Source organism: Chelonia mydas, chromosome 3 (assembly GCF_015237465.2).
Source record: "Chelonia mydas isolate rCheMyd1 chromosome 3, rCheMyd1.pri.v2, whole genome shotgun sequence".
In the NCBI taxonomy this organism is placed as follows: Eukaryota; Metazoa; Chordata; order Testudines; family Cheloniidae; genus Chelonia; species Chelonia mydas.
Genome location: NC_057851.1, coordinates 155,186,586 through 155,205,163, shown reverse-complemented (window position 1 = coordinate 155,205,163; position 18,578 = coordinate 155,186,586). Strand labels below are relative to the sequence as shown.

The following is an 18,578-nucleotide window of genomic DNA, read 5'->3' as shown; positions in this document are numbered from 1 at the left end:
AGATAGAAGTGGACCCTTTGACAACTAATTCACAAGTCCTTGCATCTGCACAGGAAGGAAGCCTGAAGCATGTAGCAGCTGAAGTACTAATACATGGAAAATCTGTAGCCTCCTGATTCCAGAGTCAAACTTGTACATGCTTCATTTGAATCAGTTTAGCTTGTAATAAAATAGTGCAAAACCTTCTGTTTAGAAATACATTTATTAAAATATGTGCTCACATACATCCGTTTTGTCCTGTCTGGTGTCATTTGATAGATCATCCCCCCCACACACACACACCCACCCCCGCATATGTATATCGTGTTTTGTTAGGTCATGTTCGTTTCCTGTCCATCAGAGGCATACAAGATGTGAGAATGACCTTACATTGCTACATTAAACTGGGAAGTATAATAACAGCTTAGTTTTTTAATATGTATATTTATATAAATAACATTTTGTAAGGAAGTAACTTTGTGCCAAAAAAGCTGCTGAAAACTACTCCAGTAATCATTTAAGTCCCAGAACAGATCTGTTAATTTCACTATAATTATAAAGAAAGGAAATAAGACAAATGGCTTCGGACTTATGAAGGATCTTGAAATAATATTAGTCTGCTCCAAATTAGTTATTGGCTTGTTTTCAAATAGTGATTCATGGTGGTACTATAAAAAGCCTTTTTATTGTCTTCCTGAATAGTTCAAAACTTTTGTTTAACTTGCAAAGCATTGTGTAGCTTTGCTTTTAGTGCCATTTGAAAAGAAATATATAAACTTCTTTTAGGCCTTAGGAAGAAGAAATTACTTTGCACTAAATTTATAAATTCTGTCATTGAGAATATTACTACAGATATGGTTAACTGTGATGAGACATTTTAACCGTGTTGTTGGCAATGTTCTTATTTGTTGTGTATATAAGAAGTGTCCTTAAAAGTGGTTGCCCTGTTTGGAGAACATTTAATGTGATATACTATTATCTCAGAATATATCTTCAGAGATCTAGGTTCTATAGTGAAAGGGAGATGGAGGGAAAATAAAATCCATGGTGTGTAGGGTTTTGTATATTAGCACCCACAATATGCTGGGTGGCCTACCAGACAGAAAAGGCATGGTTTCTGTCCCAGCATGCTCACCATATAAAGGCAGTCAAACAGACTATAAACTGGGGGAAGGGGCACAACCAGCAAACAGAATGGATGAGGTGATGCTTGGTCTTTCCTTAGGGAACATGGAAGGGAAGTGTGGAAAGGTTAATTAATTATTTTAGGGATCTCAGTATAAATCAGATGTCAGCATGGCAAAAATGAGTCTCCTAGGAGCTTAAATACAGAGACGGAGGCCTTACAAATAAATTCAGGAAGGATGTTTATCCATACGGGGCAGCATGAAAGAAAGTTTGGAGCATTTATGTGAGAATTAGATTTAAAAGTAATCTATGGGGTATGTATTTCTGAACATTATATAAGCTTTAATTTTAAAAATAGTATATAATTACACTCTGACATTAAATATCAAAATAAAAATATCCAGCTCAAATTAAGCATGTACAAAACTGGTATATTCTTTCATTCAACTCTTCACACATCTGTTTGCCCATCAGAAACCTATTTTCCTGCTGAACCAATCTTCATGTCATGCCATCAACTGAAAGCTCATGATCAGTAGATGTCTAAAGTGGTTTAGCTTTTTCAAAAGTGGGTCAGTAAACTGCCAAATGGATTTAATGTGGGTTTACTACCAGAAAGACATTAGTGGAGTTTTGCCATGGACTTCAGTAGGGCCAGGATTTCTCCCAATATGTTTGCTACACTAACTCACCAGAGCAGAATTTTCCTTGGCAAAGTCATCTGTGGTAGCAAGCAGCATTTAGAGAGTGTAGCTTTTTTTTGTTGATTCTCTTAATTGCACTTCCTTCCCTTGCAGAAATCGGCAATTTTAGTTGCTCACATTTACTGTGAGTGTAGGGCAAGACGTCGCAAATAATCTGAGGAGTGGGATAGAATACAAGCAAAACGTGAGACCCCTTAAGTCTGGATGTCTCAGTTGTAAAAATATGACATGCTATGTATATTTTAGTCACAGTTGTAAAGAAATTTGATTTTTGGCCTCTATACTGCAAAGACTTGCATCCATGAATCACTTAATGCATATGCATAAAGGTTAGCACATGTGTAAGTCTTTGCAAGATCACTGCCTTAACCTGTGATCAGATGAACCTTTAGTTAGTATTATTTTAAGACCCATCCTAACAACATGAGAGAGAGAGAGAAACAAAAGCATTCTGGATTACTGCTTGTAAATGTACATTTAAGTTGATCAGAAGTTTGTCTGCACCTTTCTTAATGCTTTCTGCTAAAGGGAAAACAAAAGTAGTTATCAAATGAAGAATTCAGCATCTTGAGAACTTGTACAACATTGGTGCAATGTTCTGCTGTGTGTTGTCTTTTTCTAGGTCTAAATAAGCAAAGCTAAGCACAAATCAAGGGTGCAAACATCACGTGGTTAAACTGTTTCAAGAGCCAGTCTGTGTTTAGAAGCAAAGAAAGGTATAACAGAAAGTTAAATCAGTATTGTTTGTTAAACATTTTAGGGTAACTTGATCTAATCATTAAATTAAATGATAGTTTAAATGATCAGATGTTGTTTCCAGTTTAATCACCAAAAAAACCATTTAAAAACGATTGAAGTGGTTCTGATGGTGAACAGTATGCTGAAAGCATAATTATTTTCCCAGTAGGGATTTAGCTTCTGTTGTAAGTCCTGATGGAAGATGTACACTGTGGTGCAGATCTAGTTCTGTCTTGCAGGGTTTTAGCTTATCCCTCAGTGTAGTAGATGATAAAAAGCTGTTTTATCACTACTTGTAACCAGATCTACCAACAAAGGGGAGAACTTCCCTTGGGCAAAATAAAATGCCGGTGTTAACTGCTTCATAATCCTTGAACAGGGGAGTCTTTCTATTGATAAGTCTTTCAGTAAGTATAGCTATTTGTAACTTAATCTTTTGACTCTCAAGAGTGAACTTCAGAGCAAAGTGAAATGCAGTGACGCAAGTTGTTGCCATAGGAAGATGGAGGTGAGGGACTCATTCAGTAAAGTATAAATGGTCTTTGACCTTAATCACAGAAATTGGAGCTGGAGAAGACCTATTAAATTGTCTAACTTCTGGGTTCTTAAACTGTCTCTGACAGTGGACTACATCTCATTATAGTGATTCTCATGGACCGCCTTCTCAGCTATTTGTTATCAGGTGGACCATCTTACTGGTGATCACTTAATATCCTTATTGCAATTGCAGCAGTTGTTTATGTGGAAAATATTTAATGTATTTTCAACTTTTGGTGTAACCTAGTAGCTGAAGCCAAGGAGAACAGCCAGCACTTTGACGAGCCAACTCTCTCTGAACTACAGATTGGAAGCCATTGGTCTAGCCATTATCTTGCTCGTACAGGATTGTCCCGTTCAATATGATATCTAGTGTTTTGTCTAGATTTATTTTAAGTGTCTCAAGTGATGAGGTGCTTAGGATCCAATTGTTTACTATTAGGCCTGCATAAATAAAGATTTATTTGAGGTTCATGTTAGGAAGGAAAGGGGATTCTATTCCTTACTCTCCCATAGTTGTCTTATATAAATTTGAGTAAATCACTTAACTTGTCTCTGAGTTCCCCACTGGTAAAATAGAAATAACACTTTCTGGTTTAACAGATATGTTAAGGAGAAGTCCATAAATGTTTGGGAGATGCTTAAGATATTTCAATGATGGGGGGGCATTTGGGATTCTAGATAGACAGATATGTGCTCTGCTCAGCTTGAACAACAGTTTTAAACAATTGTTTTACCTTAGTTATGTGGGGTGGGAACAGAAGGGCTCTGGACATTTCTTTGTTAGTGGCTAAAATTACTTTGAGAATAATTTTGTAGACTAAGCCTTTTTGAGTACGTAAATTCCTTTAATTGTTGTTTGTTTATATTTTGTGCAGTAGTACATAGGATTCCTAATCATGGGACAGACCCCCATTGTACTAAGGGACTGTACACAAATATAACCGAACCCATATTCTTGTCCCACCATCTATAAGATTTGCCAGGAATAACTAGATGCCAGTTCTCTATATCTGTGTGACTTCTATGGCAAAAGTATAAAGCAGTATTGTTTTAGCACCCTTTTGAAGCGTCATTGTAGGAAACAGAGTGAGAGGCAAAATAATGGACTGGATCATAAACTGGCTAAGAGAGAAGAAACAAGCTTAAATGGTCAGTTCTCCTGGTGAAAGGATAATGGTGGGGTGCCACCTAGATTAAACTAAGGCTGGTGTTTAATGATCAGGGGAAAGGGTTGAAGAATGAAGTATCAAAATTAGCAGATGACATACGGCTGTTTAGATTAGTCAAGACTGGGGGACCTTCAGAGAGACTAACCATGCTAGCTAAACGAGAAACATGACTGTAGTTAAAGTAAATGCTGACAAATGCAAAGCAATGTGCATATAAAGGAATAATGTGAATTACTCATGTACCTTACTGAGTTCCAAGTGAGCTGTAACAACTTGGACAGAGACATCTGACAATCACAGCAAAGAGCTTAATAAACTCCTTGGGTGATTGTGGGGCAGCCGTTTGGGGGGAAAAAAAAAAAAAGGCAAACAAAATCTTCGGATATATAAGGAATATGATTGAGACTAGTACTAAAAATAAAATGCTATATAAATCATTAATATCTCCCCTTTTGGAATACTGTGTTCATTTCTTGTCATCCCAGCTCAAAAAGGATAGAGCAAAAAAAGACGAGGTTCAGAAATGAGTGACAAGAATATTCTGTCATGGAAAAATTCTCTTTAAGAGAAATAGAATAAACTGGAACTGTTTATCTTGAAGAGGAGACAATTGAGAGAGAATCTAATAAAAGCATACAAATTAACGAATGGTGTAGAGAATGTGGGTCAGGAACTTCTGTTCACTCTTTCTAATAATACATTAATGAGGGGACATTCAATTAAATTATCACAAGGTAACATTTGAAAAGGTCAGGAACTTAACAGGATTTGGAGAAGGTTTGAACACTTACGTGGGTAACAAGAATATCTATAGTTATAATAGAATTTTTTTTTAATGTTTTGGAAGGAACCGGCTATGCCTATAGTAGGTTGTGTTTTGAAATGTGTGTAGCTAACAGGTTTTAACCAACAAGGTTTTTAAACATTAGCATAGAAAGGGCAAGGTATGCTTTTAAAAAAAATGCTGACTGGTCATTTGTCAACCCAGCGAACACATTTTTAAACACAATTAACACTGTCTACACTGTGGAAAGTTCTTTTTAAAGTGAAAAATTTGTTGGCTAAACAGGTTTCAAACCACAGCCTATTTTGCTCATTTTCCCGTGGCCTTGTGGGTTGGTTAATCCATACCGGCCTTCTGTAGCATTTCTAGCACCTCCTTGAGCATCTACTAATGATCCAGTATGACAGTTCCTATCTGTGGGGTAAAAAGAGTTTCTCCCAACCTAGAAGTGCAATGGGAGGGCTGAGAAAAAAGCTCTATGTAATTTTAAGGAGCACCACTTGTCCTTAAACATGTTTGGGTTTCCTGCAAATTGTTTTCCTCTAACGCACTTTAGGTCAAAGAACCAAAGAGACTGCTAAAAGCATCAAACCATGCATAACTTTTATTGATGAGCATTAAATTCATTTAGCACAGTTCCATATTGATCCATCTTGCTTTTAGTAAGGCTTTTGACACAGTCCCAAATGACATTCTTATGAACAAATTAGGCAAATGTGATCTAGATGAAATTACTATAAGGTGGGTGCATAACTGGCTGAAAGACCGTACTCAGAGTAGTTATCAATGGTTCACTGCCAAACTGGGAGGCCATAGCTAGTGGGGTGCTTCTGGGGTCTGTCCTGGGTCCAGCTGGAGAATCTCCACCATTGGAGGTTTTTAAGAATAAGTTTGACCAACACCTGTCAGGGATAGTCTGGATATACTTGATACAGCCTCAGCACAAGGAATGGACTAGATAACCTTTGGAGGTCACTGCCAGCCCTACATTTTTATGATTCTGTAGTGAGGCACACGCTAATGCAGCACTGCTTTATGCAAGGAAATGTCCAGGTAAAAGTTAGAGACGTGATGTGAATTAATAATACTTTTGTTATGTCCAAAGGCTAAGAGTTTGGGGACCAAACTGTCCCCTCTGTTACACCTGTGCAACTCCGTTGATGTCTATGGGAATACCTGGGTGTAACTAAGAACAGACTTTGGCTCCATTGTAGAGCATTGGAGACAGAATATGGCAGAACACTCTGCTCCCTGCTGTTTAAAATAAAAACTAAATTGCTAGTCGAGGTTGCAGAGGGAATCTTTCTAATGTGAACTGCTGCATTGTGCTTTCGTTTTAGGCACACAGCCTAAAACAGCTCTGTGAATGGTATCCTGTGCCTCTGGTGGACCATTAGGGAAGGATGGAATGGGGTATGAGGGCTGCAACTACCATGGCGGAGGGCTCACAGTAAATTGTGGAGGAGTTCAGGTCTACCACAAGGTCCCCTCTTCAGTTTTTTCCATAGGGTTTACTGCAATTGTACTAGTGCTGTGATGCAGCAATTCAATCCTGCATTGTCCTATCTTAAATCCTTGCTGTATCACTTTTCAGCATTACCCCTGTTGTGCTAAGCACAGAGGTATTTTAGCTTTGAGTTGAATTTGAATCCTCTCCAGTTAGGCTTTCTCAGATGGGTAACTTACGTACACTGTTAGTGTGTTCAGTGAAGTTCTTACAAAACCTACAGTTCCTTTCTCACGAAGATCGATGAGCAATCTTTTTCTTCACCAAAACTTTCTTTAGAGTTCAATAGAGTTACATAAATGAATTAAATAGAAGTACAGTGCTTTAAAAACTACCCACAGTAGGATTAATTAATTAAGAAGGAAAGATCCATTTTGCTATGCATTTCTGTATTTTAGGGCAGAACGAAAGAATTTTTTAGTGAAGTTTGTGGGGATAACTTTTCCTACTGACCAGTGTAATAAAGATATTATAACAGCTGCAAGGTATTGGTTACACTGCTGGAATTCATTCTGGTGTACACAGAATTTTTTTTATGCATGCCTTTTGAAAGAAAACAATTTGATAGCAGGTGTGACCTTTAACCTTTCCAGACTTGAAGGACTTAATCATCGTCATTTGTTCAGCTCTGAATATACTTTGAGGAGAGAGGAAACAGAAGGGAAATGTGGGTTTGAGGCATTTTGTTTTCACAAAGATATTAAAGTTGGAGGGTTTTTTTTGTTCCGTATAAAAGAAAATGAGGTTTTTTCCTAGGAAAAACATTTTGTACGAAGACTCCTCACGATAGCCTTATAATGGAAATGCTCAGTGAGCCCTAATTATGAGACAGATGCAAAACGAACACAGTTCCCTATCCAGCCTTGTCTGATGGAACAGGCAGCAGATGCTGTTGCAGTTCTGCTGGGAAGGTGTCACAGCATACTTCAGCAATACATTGTTCCAACCAGACCACCTTCCGGGGGTATTTTGGGGACAAGGGTAGAGGTGTGGCCATGGTACCCAGATGAACCAGCTAAGGGTTGAGGAGAGGGGGTAGCTGCCATGGAAACTATTGCAGCAGCTCTGCAGCCTGAGGTAGGTGGAGTGGTTGGGGAAAGGGGAGTGCTCTGTTCTCTGGAGCACTCCAGTGGAAAGCCAGTTTTTTGGAGAGGAGAGTATTTGTCCCTACAGAGCAGCTACTTAATTAATTTTTCTGTTTTTATGGTTTAATTATCTGCTGATTAAAGTGAAGCCTGTTGGAACTGATGCGAGTCAGGCATGTGCTTGGCAAACTTCTCTACATAACCCTGCCAACACATCACAAATCTGCTTGCAATAGCCCATACTGTTCCAATACCAGACCGATCTCTCTGGGTTACATGCTGCCAGTTGTGCCAAATAGTGTGGTGGTTCAGTTATTTGTAATTATGTCCAGATTAGAGAATGAAATTCATTTTCACAGGTGACAGAACGTGCATTGAAATGCAGATCTTTTATTTCTAAAGGCTAGAAATTGGTTGGCCATGGGGTCAATGTACTAAAGCTAGGAGTGTAGATATCCACCTGTCTCTTGCACTTCAACCTGAGTTGAAAAATCTTTCCTTAATTTTCTTCCCTCAGCCCTTTACTCAAAGAGCTGATCATGCCACCAAAGCTTTGACCTTTTTTATTACATGAATGAAGCTAAAGGTTCATAATTTGTATAGTTATATGGAACGATACCGTAAATTGAGAGTGGCTGTCATTCTGAAAAATTCTACAGCATTTAATTATAGCTTTCTAGCTAATTTGCCCTTTGTTCTTGTTTATAAGCCTTTTGGCTTTGAGGTAATCCAAAAGCTTGTTGATTTACGTGAACATTTCTTTTCATACATGGTCTTATTGCTACTCAACTCTGATTCAAATGATTTTGAGTAGAAACCTCTTCATATATTGGTGATACGTTGAGAGTGGTCTGCAGAACTTTGTCCATACCACATTCAGAGCACTCAGCCACGCTGTCTACCAACTGGGCTGAAAGAGGAAGGGATGGTCTTGTACTGGGAGTGAGTAGATCTGGGATCTGTTCCTAACTCTGCAACAGAATTCCTGTGTGATCTTGGGCAAGTCACTTAGGCATAAAATTTCAAGACAGTCCACTAGTTTTGGATGCTACAAATTTTGGGTTTCTAATTTGATGTTTTTTTCAGAGGTAACTGAATTGACCTCAGCTGAAGTTGAGACTTTTCAGCATCTCTGTTTTAAGTTTCTCACACTGGACAACCAAAGTTAGTGGACATGTGATAATTTTGGCCTTAATCTCTCTGTTTGAGTTCCTGATCTGTAAATAGGGAATTATAACCCTTCCCTCTGGATGTTGAAAGGATAAGTGCAGGTTTACTGTTTGTGTGATGCTTATATGCTACAATAATGAACACGACAGAGAAACCTATAAATAAAATTGATGTTCTAAGTAGGTCTCTAATGTAGGTAGAAAAATGATACCCTATCGTAACTTCTTCCATGGAGATGTTTTTTTTTTCTTTTAATATTTATATAGAGATTTATATGCGTGTCGTGCTTTTCAGAGACAATAAAAGCCCAATGATTGACTGATGGAGTTTGCCATATAGGCTGGAAGTTTTGAATCTAGATCAAGGTTGTTACATCAAGGCTTAAAATTTTTTTGCAGGCACCTATTTGCCAGAGAACTTAATCTACTTTCCAGAGTCCATTGTGAAAGATGGGAAGGCCCCACTGTCCAGAGGTAGTACCATGGTGAGAAGTCCAGTCCCTCTACTCCTAGAAATGGGGAAGGGTGATGAGATTCCTACTAGATCCTGCTTAGGGATTCCTAGATCCCTCTTAGAGATTCCATCTTTCATATCACCCTCCAGCTAAAAGGAAGGTTTCAAATGTGCCAGCCCCCTTTGGCTGCTGGAGGGAAGGAGCAATTATTCTCTTCTCCTTCCCATCCTAAAGCCTCCTATCTTCTGCATAGGTAAGGGACTCCACAATACCTCCTCAGCTTCCTGGCTATTGTAGCTGGACACTGGGCATTCTGCCATTCTACCATTTCCCTCCAGCTTCCTGGCTGCTAACACAGAGCAATGTTTGCTAATCTATATTCCCCCATTTATATCCGAGTTAATAGCTCTGCTACCTGTTTCCACTGCTGCTCATAGCTTTCTTAAGGAGTAGTACAATCGATAGGATGTCAGTTTGATGGTTGCCCACAGTTTTCAGAATAGCAGCAGTAAAAGCTAATAACAATCAAGTCTGTTTTCACTCTGTTAAATCATAGGAGAACTCTGAGGAGCATGACCAGCAGCAGCAGAGAGCGGTACTACAGTCCTCTCTCTCTCTTTCTCCAGACCCAGCAAGATAGCACTGCATTGTTAACCTTCCAAATGTGAAATGCATTTAATCTTCGCAACAGCAAGGGATAGAAACTCTTTGTTTAATTAAGTCAAAGGAAAAGTAAAATTCTGCAGAATTTGGCATAGGTTCTTCTACGCACCAGGAAAAGCTGCTTACTCTCCAGTGGCAGATGGATTTTTCAAGTCCTCCATTACGTCAAGTCTCCGAATTTGTTCAGCACCAAATGCAATGAGACTTTCCGTTTTCCCTATAAATTCTGGGAATTACGAGCACCTGCTCCATCAATAGTGACGAATTCCATGATCATTTACAAATGTGTGTTCAACTTCTTGAAGTCGTCAGCTTGGGTTTAATCAAAATGTAGCACAGCAGTAGGAAAATAAATGCTTTATTAAATATTCTAAAAACAATAAAACATATCTGTCTATAAAGTTTAGTTTTGTTTTTGTTTTTTAAGGACTTATGCCTTTTAGCCCTATTGTGGTTATAAAATGAAAACGTTTGTTTTCTTGTGATTCCTTTTGTATTTCTAAAGTACAGTTACATTCAAAATGCTGTGTCATTTTAATTTATCTTTTGATACAGGAATTAAGTAGTTAAGAGTTGTAGTTATTCTTTGTATCATTTGACCCAGACCACAAAGACTTAGCCATGATGCTTAAAAGATAGATTAGAAACCAGGTTTAGTTTGTCTAGCTTTATCTGTTCTTTCATCTTCACAGCTGATGTAAGGAGTGTGTGTCATTGATGATGCCCAGTAATAGGTATGCTAACATGTAGTTTATTTTATGCTTTAAATTTGAGTATTGCTTGAAAAACTTATTTTTGATTATTCCTTTCTTGTCACAGCAGTGCTGGTCAGCATGTGTGTGAAGTGGTATGCTAAGTTATTCTACATAAGATTGTGCTTTCTGTTTGGTCTAAAGAGTCCTAACTTTTTAGGGGCTGTTTTACACATAGATGGTTTTTGTTTCTTTGTTTTTGTTACCATAACTATATTGGTTTAGAAACATATGGAGTTAAAGAAGTACAGCCCCCAAGTGTGAACACAGTTATACCTGTACAAAGATGCCTATAATGGTACAGCTCATTCCCCTGAGCCAGGATTTCACTCAGTATCTCTTGCAGAGACAATGTATCTTATTCTTAGACAAACTGACTTTTTTAGTTGCGCCTGGAACAATCTCAGAAGCCCTCATAAATTCTGAGCCATTAATGCATGGTGTGGGAATTAGAAAACCTGTACTCTTTCAGAGAACTGAGAATTTAGTACTATAAGAGACCATTTTTCACAAAAAAAAGTCACTTTAGTTAGTGTCTTCTGTCTACAGAATATAGCAACAGTATTAAAGATGACCATAGAAAGTAAAACCAAGTTCATACTTCACCTGAAACTGTGGTTTTAGTTACATCTTTGTAACATCTGTTTGTCATATCCATAGATATTGAATCTTTACGTGGATTTATGGTTTTCCCCCAGAGACTGCTTTTTGGTCATCTTAATTACAATTTTTTAAAATGCGAAGTGTATACTGAAGATGATTACTCCATGAAATAAGATCCATTTGAAGAAGAGCAAGTATTAGCAACCAATACATTTGTGCCTGTTCTCTCTTGCTATTCAGAATAACTTTGGTAGAGCTAGATTTCTAGTAAAGAAGCAACAACATCATTAGCAGTTGAAATGGGCTTTATTTGGGTACCTTTTGGGGTTCCATTTTTCTGGATAATGCCAGGATAGAATATGCCAATTTAAAATATTTTCTTCCCTGGAACTGCACAGGAAAAAAGTATTAGTGCATTTTGCCTACATTCAATAATTCTTTTTTTTTTTCCTTCAGACCAGCCAGACCATTCAAGTTACCAAAAAGGTAAGGTACCGTATAAGCACTTATAAATCTTGTGCATGTTCTTTCACGTGTTAAGAAAACCATATCTCATACACAGGTGATAGTGTATGGTAAAATCAGCTGTTGTGCATATGACTAGGTTTCGCTCTAAAAACAGAAGGAAAGAATAATATTAATTGGAGACATATCCCGTGTTGTCTTCTGATTCTTTTTTAATTTTCTTTTCTTTTCAAATACTGTGTGCGCACACTATCCACATCAGGCACACAGAATCCACAGCTGACCACAGTCCTGCTCCTTAGTGTACCACCAGAAACTCCCTGGTCTAACACCAATAATTATAAAACAGCCTGATTTAAAAAGCTCAGGAGAGGGCATTGCAATAATCTTTCCTGCCCTTAAACAAAAATTTGGCATGGGTACCGGCTCTGTACATTTAATGGAAGAAAGTAGAATGGCCTACCCAAAATTGTGCATGCACCTGAAATATTAGATACCATTTCAAATGAACACATGTTAAAGGAATAATCCACATGCAGGAATTGCCCTCAGTAAATAATAGATCTGTTCAGTGAATATACTGCTTATAAATCCAATCAAATAAATTTCCATTGTACATGAAACAATGAAAACCTCTTAAATATACACAAACTAGACATTTTGAAAAGTTGTATATATCTTTTTGTGTGCAACCAGAATGTGATGAACCAGGTTTTTCTCATTATACACACACAGACATATTCACAAAGGGAACTCCTAAGCATTATTTTATTGCTTAGTATTCAAACACGATTTCCCAGCTCATTAGAAGTGCAGTGAGGCAAGTAAAGAATCACAAATATATGTATTTGGTAGATTAGGAAAATGTAGCACCATACCACAAAGCAGTGTAGGAAATGTTAACATACTACTGACTAGACTGAATGCAGCAGATGTTTTGGCATAAAATAGATTTCAGGCAGCTATGAATTTTGTGGTTAGTGGGCACTTCCACTTGATTCGGACTACTGAATGGCCGAAGAAATGGCTTGCTTACTAGTCTTGCCCAGTCCTCTGACTCTTTTCAGCCAGTTGCACCAATGTATTGGTGGGTTTAATCAGCTGGTATAAGTCAGGAAACTGAAGCTTTGATTCAGGAAAGCTCTTAAACATATATTTAACTTTAAGCGTGCCGTTTTTAAATTTGAGCTCGCTCTTGATTAGGGGTGGATTTAAGCAGATGCTTAATTGCTTTTCTGATTTGGGGGCAGAGGTCTGAGGCCAGTCGTTTTCATCTTCAGGTCGATGCACCCACATTTTTTAAATTCAGGTCAAATCCACAGCTTGCATTTTAGAGCAAGAACTACAATTTAATTTTAAAACTCCCACACAATGGCTACAAAATAAGTAGAAGTGGAGAGACCAGCTTTTCCTTTTGGATAACATCTTAGGATCTCAGTTGTTTGTGGACAAATCACTTGAAGTGATTTCTTGCTTTACACTGGCATCATTAGTGGTGCCAAATGAAGCTCAGACAACCAAAATCTGAAATTTTGAAGTTGACAAAAGAGAATTAATTACTGTATCTCAAAAATGTATGCTAGCTGGAAAGGGAATGATATTTCCAGATTTGCAGAGGCTACTTAAAATTATTGTGAATCTACTTGATACAGATACTCATGCCGTTTTTTTGCATTTTCAGTGAGCTGTGAAATTATTTGCATGTTCCAGGTACTAAAAAGCACATAGGCTAATTAACAAAGACTACATCAGAGAGTTGAAAACCAACAAGGACTGCAAATTATGTTGAAACAAATGTTGTTGTCACATAGTTCAAATGGATCCTTTTGCTATTCTGGCTGCAGTGATCATTGCTGATACAAATATCCAGTGTATGACTGTGATGGGACCGACACTGAACCAGAGTGGGGAGTGGAGCAACGCTGGTCTAGGGAGGCTGCGCCCCTTAACAAGTGCAACTTGCATAGCGTGTTCTCAGTTCAGGAACAGTTTTAAAAGGACACTATTGCTAGGAAAGGGGGGAAATGAGTGTATGTGATACCAGGAAGCCAGGCTGATGCTGAGAGCTGCGTCAAGAGTAGCAACAGCTCTGTGAAAGCTGCTCTAGCCACAGGGACTTGGATTCGCCCCCTTCTTTAGGAGTTGAAAGCTCTGAGAGAGATTTAACTAACTGAACAGGACACTAAGAGACTGAGAAAAGTCTGCTTAGCCTATGATTATGCCCCAAACTAAGGAGCTCCAGACTGTTAGGAAATGACCTTGGAGAACACATAATTTGGGGTAGCTCAGTAACTAGGCTGGACACTTGGATAACCTCTAGGGCACTGCTTCAGGACCCAGTGAAGTAGGTGGGCCCGGATCCCCTACTTTGCACCCTTTCTCCTGCTCCTCTGTATTGACTGGATTCTGGGGGACCAATCAGAGCACAAGTGGGTGATTGAGACCACAGCTGGGGCCCCCTCTGGGATGACTTGGCCAGCAGAAACCATAAGGCCAAGAGGTATCCACTAGGCCTGATGGTCATCAGAGCTTCCCACTACAGTGACATAAAAACATAGGACAATTTTACAAGAGTAAAGACCTGGTAATGTTTCCTATGTAAGGTTTATTAAAGTCTTTAAACAGGTCACATAGGCCACAACTTTCTTTAGTGTTAGTTATTGATTGAAGAGTTCTGCTCAACTGAGATGAAAGCAAGCTGCTCAGCAGAGAATGGAATCCTACACACAACAGGGTAAAGGGATAATTCTTGCAGTGGCAACACACTGGTGAAAAATAACTTTTAAGTCTTCAGAGCTCTCGACAAACATTTAACTGGTTAATGTACAATCTGGTGTATATAGAAATATTGAATCTTGTAAATAGAAAAATGTTGTTAAGTCATCTACTCCCTCTCTCTTAAACTTTGCGCAATTGGTTATTTGGGCAAGTTGTCCATTTATGATTTGTTTAATAACAAATTGCACTTCAAACAGATTTAGAAACTTTAGCTAATTAAGCTTGAGAATCCTTCTGTGAGATGGGTAAAAATTATTCCAAATTTATCTGTGGAGAAACTGAGGCAAAGCCATAATAACACTTGAATCTTCCCAAGACTGTGCTGAAACCTGTAGAACATACCCCTTTCTCATTGCTGAAGTGAAGATTTTTCAGGTTGAGGCATGCTGCAGAGGACTCCCAGGGCAGTCAGTAACAGCATTGTTGAATACCATTGGTTTTATGATAGAGAAATGGTTAACTGCTGCCAGAGAGGCTGTCCTGTTGCCTTTGAATAAAAAGGCGTATTAGATCTTGTTTTAGCAATAGGACAGAAAATCTTTGGACAGAGGGTAACTGGGTCCAGGTAAGAACAAGCAGATGTTGTGCTGATCTGATTTTCAAAAGAATAACAGTCTCTCAGGGTAGTGACAGTAAGTGCAGAGAGAGCTGTAATATCAACTAACCTTTATTTTATGGAGATTGTGGAGGAAGTGGAATATAAATTGTCCTGATCAATATTTACATGTGTACGGCTACTATCAATATGCTATGATTCATACTCAAATGTTTTTTCAAAATGCATCACAAACCTCACCGGACTTTGTCCCTTCTGTTCTGAAGATTAGACAGTATAACCTTTCTGTGAAGTTGTCCTTGGAACTCAAGGAGCTTGATTTCAAGTGACTGATGTAAGACTAATTACTGTATAGTGAACTTCGTACTTCTGGGTTTCATTTTCTTGCTTTATTATTTCACACTTTTTGTCAATTTAACAAGAACCTCTTATTGAGATAAATATTTAATTATGCACGTAACAGCTTCTTTGCTCCAAGAATTTATTGGCAAGATATGATATATTCTGAAATCTGAGTATGTATGTGGGTGCTGCAGTTTATTTTCACCCTTGAACTTGCAGCAAATTCTGTCGACTATCATAATAAGCTGTGAATTGTAGATTTAAGTTACAAAGCAAATGGTTCTTCTGGCTTATGCAAAACACTTATTTTCTTGTGTAGTGCGGATCAGGGAAAACATTCTGACCAAACCAGAACTATAAAGTTGAGGAAGTAGTATAAAAATCAATAATGTATACTTGGTCTCATGAAGCAATTTGACTTAAAATGATGTTAATTGTGCTTTATCCAAAGTTGCCAGAATAGTTTGAGTAAAAGTAGCAATTATCATTACCTGACCTGTGAACCAAAGAAATCTATTTTTGAATAAGTCAGAAATAATCATCTTAGCAGCAGCAGCACACCAAAAATGCTAAACTGAAATCTATATTTTTATAAAAATCTTGAAAGAAATACCAATAGACTGGTGAAAAAGACTTTTCCTAACAAGAACCCAAATGAAGTTTCAAGAGGAGAGGGATTTGCTGGAGATTAACATCATCTGTTTTGGTCTGTTTCTCACTTCAATTTGAAAAAAAATGAAAGTGGAGGCTTCAGACCTTTGCCTGGTATCTACGTGAGATCCAGTTTAATCTCATTTAAGTGCAATAAAAAAATCGTACCATGCTTTAGGTGGGTCTTATTCCATAAGGAGAGAGGTGTGAAATAATTCTGTTCTTGTCTTCTTTTGTTTTCAAATTCCTCTTTCCTTGCTAAGATATTTTTTTTCTTTCCTTATAGTTATGCAGCCCTGATAGCTGACTGGCCTGTGGTGGTTCTAGGCATGTGTACTGTGTTAATAGTGGTGTGTGCATTGGTTGGCATATTAGTTCCAGATCTTCCAGACTTCTCTGATCCTCTGCTGGTAAGTTAGCAACAGTTTCCTGTACTGTCAGATAATTTTCTCGGCTGTACTCTTTTCCCCAACAATAATGGTAAACAGGTAATGTAAGTAGTGTTTGGAGAGCTTGTTACATTGCTTTCCAATACAGATGTGCCCAAACCAAAACCCCAAATCTGAGCACACGTGAGCTTTTAGGACATTTGGGTATGAACTTTGCAGTCCAGACCCAATGATATTTTCACAAGGGTTGAGAAGTTGCTAACAAATGTAGTGAGCCTTATCTAATGAATCCTATGGAAGAGCATAGTAGATCTTACAGTTCCTGGTATTTCTTCTAATGCAAATGTCCTAGCAGATCATGACACCAGAAGAGTGAAGTGGGATACAAAGAGGTGGTTGCACATCAGAGTCGGTTACCCACTAGATTTGAATTCCAGTACCCAGCAGACAACTATCCAAAGCTTATACATGTCCAACAACTGAATTACTATGCATTTAATATTGTTGTGAATTTGCCCCACACATTAGAACATAGTCACAGAAGACAGGTTCTCTGTCCTGGAGATCATACGTTCTAAATTAGGTTTTGGATTGGGGTGCCAGGATCTGTTAAAGGAAGAGGGAACCTAAGAACCTTTGAGTGATGGAGTCCTATCCATATTGAAGGTCTAAAAGGAATCTTTATCTGAGTCTGATAAACACTGGGGTCAGTTCTTATTTGTTCTGAACCAGCTCAACCATGGATTTAGAACTCTCATGGAAAGAGTTTTCCTTGACTACCCTAAAGTACTACAAAGTTACCGTTGTTATATTGCTACTATAATAATGTTCCGCTGCACAGAAAAAATGGAATATAGTAAACTAGTATTTCTTGAAACAGTCAGCAGTCCTTTAAATTGCATTAGTCAAGAAAAATGTTTTCTTTTAAATGGTTCTAAGGCTTTGAGTTATTCTTCTGGGGATGGAGAAAAGAAAAGAGACATGCAGAGATAACCAACAGAGATAATTACTCAAGCTACAAAATATTCTGTAATTGAGATAAGTTAGCTCAAACCATTTATCTGCTGAAAATACTAAGAGCCAGTTTACTGATTGGTTAGGCAGTACTGACAATCACTGTTTCTTACTGAAGGTGTGTAACATACATCAGAATTTATAACCACCCTGTAAGTCCTATGCAATTGGTCATTATTGTGTCAAAACATCCTGTTATAAAGCAATCCACCTCTAAACTAGATGTCTGGAGTAACTGAACTTTCTAATTATAGCTGTCCGTCACTTTGATGTTCATGTTTTCCATTCTTCTTTTAAAGCAATGGAATGAAATGTACTAATAAAATTCTGTAATGTTCTGCCTTAGGGTTTCGAGCCAAGAGGGACTGCAATAGGCCAGAGATTGGTCACATGGAATAATATGGTGAAAAACACAGGGTACAAAGCAACATTGGCAAATTATCCTTTTAAATATGCAGATGAACAGGCTAAAAGGTAAGAAATTTTTAATCATGTTATTGTCTCAGCTTGCTGAAATAGAGCCTGCTCCAGTGCCTCCTGAAGTCAATGAGTACACTCCCATGGACTTGAAGGGACATTGGATCAGACAATCCCACCCCCCCCCCCCCCCGCCCTTATATTCCTTAGGCCTCATGTATGGAACTAGGCTGAAGAGAGGGTTTGATAAAACTTACCCTACCACATAGTGTAACCATTTAAAATGTCTTGTGTTTTCCACTTTGAACTACAAGAAGTGTTCAGATAAAGATAATATGCTTTAAGGTCCCTAGTAGGATAAAAGTGTCATGAATATCTGAGTTATTGAATGTTGAAGTCATATGAGCACTTACATCTATTTTCTCTGGCCAAAGCTAACAAAATGTGTAAGTAGTTAGGAAACTCCTTTTAAAAATCTTATATTCTGTGTTCAAATAAGATAAAAATGTTTCCTCCATTTTAGTCATCAGGATGACAGATGGTCAGATGATCACTATGAGAGAGAGAAAAGGCAAGCAGATTGGAATTTCCACAAAGACAGCTTTTTCTGCGATATTCCAAGTGAGTGGAATGGTGTTAATAGTAAATCTGAATATTGTGGGAATATTGAATATTCACAGGAAATGTCTC

The 18,578-nt window shown here is 38.0% G+C and overlaps 1 protein-coding gene across 12 annotated transcripts in view; it reads left to right on the top strand.

Moving 5' to 3' along the window:
- DISP1 (dispatched RND transporter family member 1) overlaps positions 1-18,578 on the top strand; it is a 161,568-nt gene that overhangs the window by 129,407 nt on the left and 13,583 nt on the right. For 11 of the 12 annotated variants that reach the window (XM_043543611.1, XM_037895664.2, XM_037895662.2 and 8 more), the window contains 4 exons: positions 11,733-11,762; positions 16,355-16,478; positions 17,818-17,945; positions 18,412-18,509. In XM_043543611.1, the coding sequence (XP_043399546.1) occupies positions 11,733-11,762; positions 16,355-16,478; positions 17,818-17,945; positions 18,412-18,509 (380 nt within the window). Of the gene's footprint in view, positions 1-10,580; positions 10,656-11,732; positions 11,763-16,354; positions 16,479-17,817; positions 17,946-18,411; positions 18,510-18,578 lie in introns of those variants that run through there. The other variant, XM_043543612.1, reaches the window with a different exon arrangement.